Source organism: Aptenodytes forsteri, unplaced genomic scaffold (assembly GCF_000699145.1).
Source record: "Aptenodytes forsteri isolate BGI_AS27 unplaced genomic scaffold, ASM69914v1 Scaffold7, whole genome shotgun sequence".
NCBI lineage: Eukaryota > Metazoa > Chordata > Aves > Sphenisciformes > Spheniscidae > Aptenodytes > Aptenodytes forsteri.
Window position 1 is genome coordinate 1,376,159 of NW_008795919.1, and position 597 is coordinate 1,376,755.

At 69.7% G+C, this 597-nt stretch overlaps 1 protein-coding gene across 1 annotated transcript in view; it reads right to left on the bottom strand.

Moving 5' to 3' along the window:
• MAP7D1 (MAP7 domain containing 1) overlaps window positions 1-597 on the bottom strand; it is a gene marked incomplete at its 3' end in the record, with an annotated part of 16,763 nt that overhangs the window by 7,490 nt on the left and 8,676 nt on the right. The window contains exons 5-6 of the mRNA XM_019473522.1: window positions 389-457; window positions 84-166 (exon numbers count right to left, since the gene is read on the bottom strand). Coding sequence (XP_019329067.1) covers window positions 84-166; window positions 389-457 — 152 coding nt within the window. The remainder of the gene's footprint in view (window positions 1-83; window positions 167-388; window positions 458-597) is intronic.

Here is a 597-nt window from a genome sequence, read left to right on the forward strand (position 1 = left end):
GAGCTGCTGCGGGGCTGCTTGCAGCTGCCTGCTGCTGCTTGCACATGGGAGAGAGCTGGGCACTGGGCTGGTGGCACCCGCACAGACTGGGAGGTACCCATGCACCCGGGGGGCACCCGGACCCCCGGAGCAGCTGGGGGAGCGTGGCAGCAGGAGTAGTGGCATGCTAGGGGGGCAGTGGCGTGCCAGGGGGGTAGCGGCGTGACGGGGGGACAGAGCCGCCAGCACAGCAGCTCCTGCCTGGGCTCAGCTCATCGCAGCTAATGGGATTGCCCATGACCCAGCAAAGCTCCTTAGCTCCTGCCTCCCCCCCCATCCATTTTCCCTCCCGGCATGCGCTTCGGGGCTCGCCGGCCCCGCATCCCACCCTGCTCCCCCAGCCCCATACCCAGGTACTTGGCCCGCTCCTCGCGCCGCTCCTTTGCCTGCTTGTGCCTCGCCTGGGCTTTCTGGGCATCTGCAGCAGGGAGACACCATCAGAGCAGCACCCGGCCCCCCAGCCCCAGAGCTCTGCCGGCACCAGCCGGGCACAGAGGAATCGAACAGCACCCGCAGGGTGCCAGCATCCCCAGAGCACCCCCGGCCCCCCCGGGCACA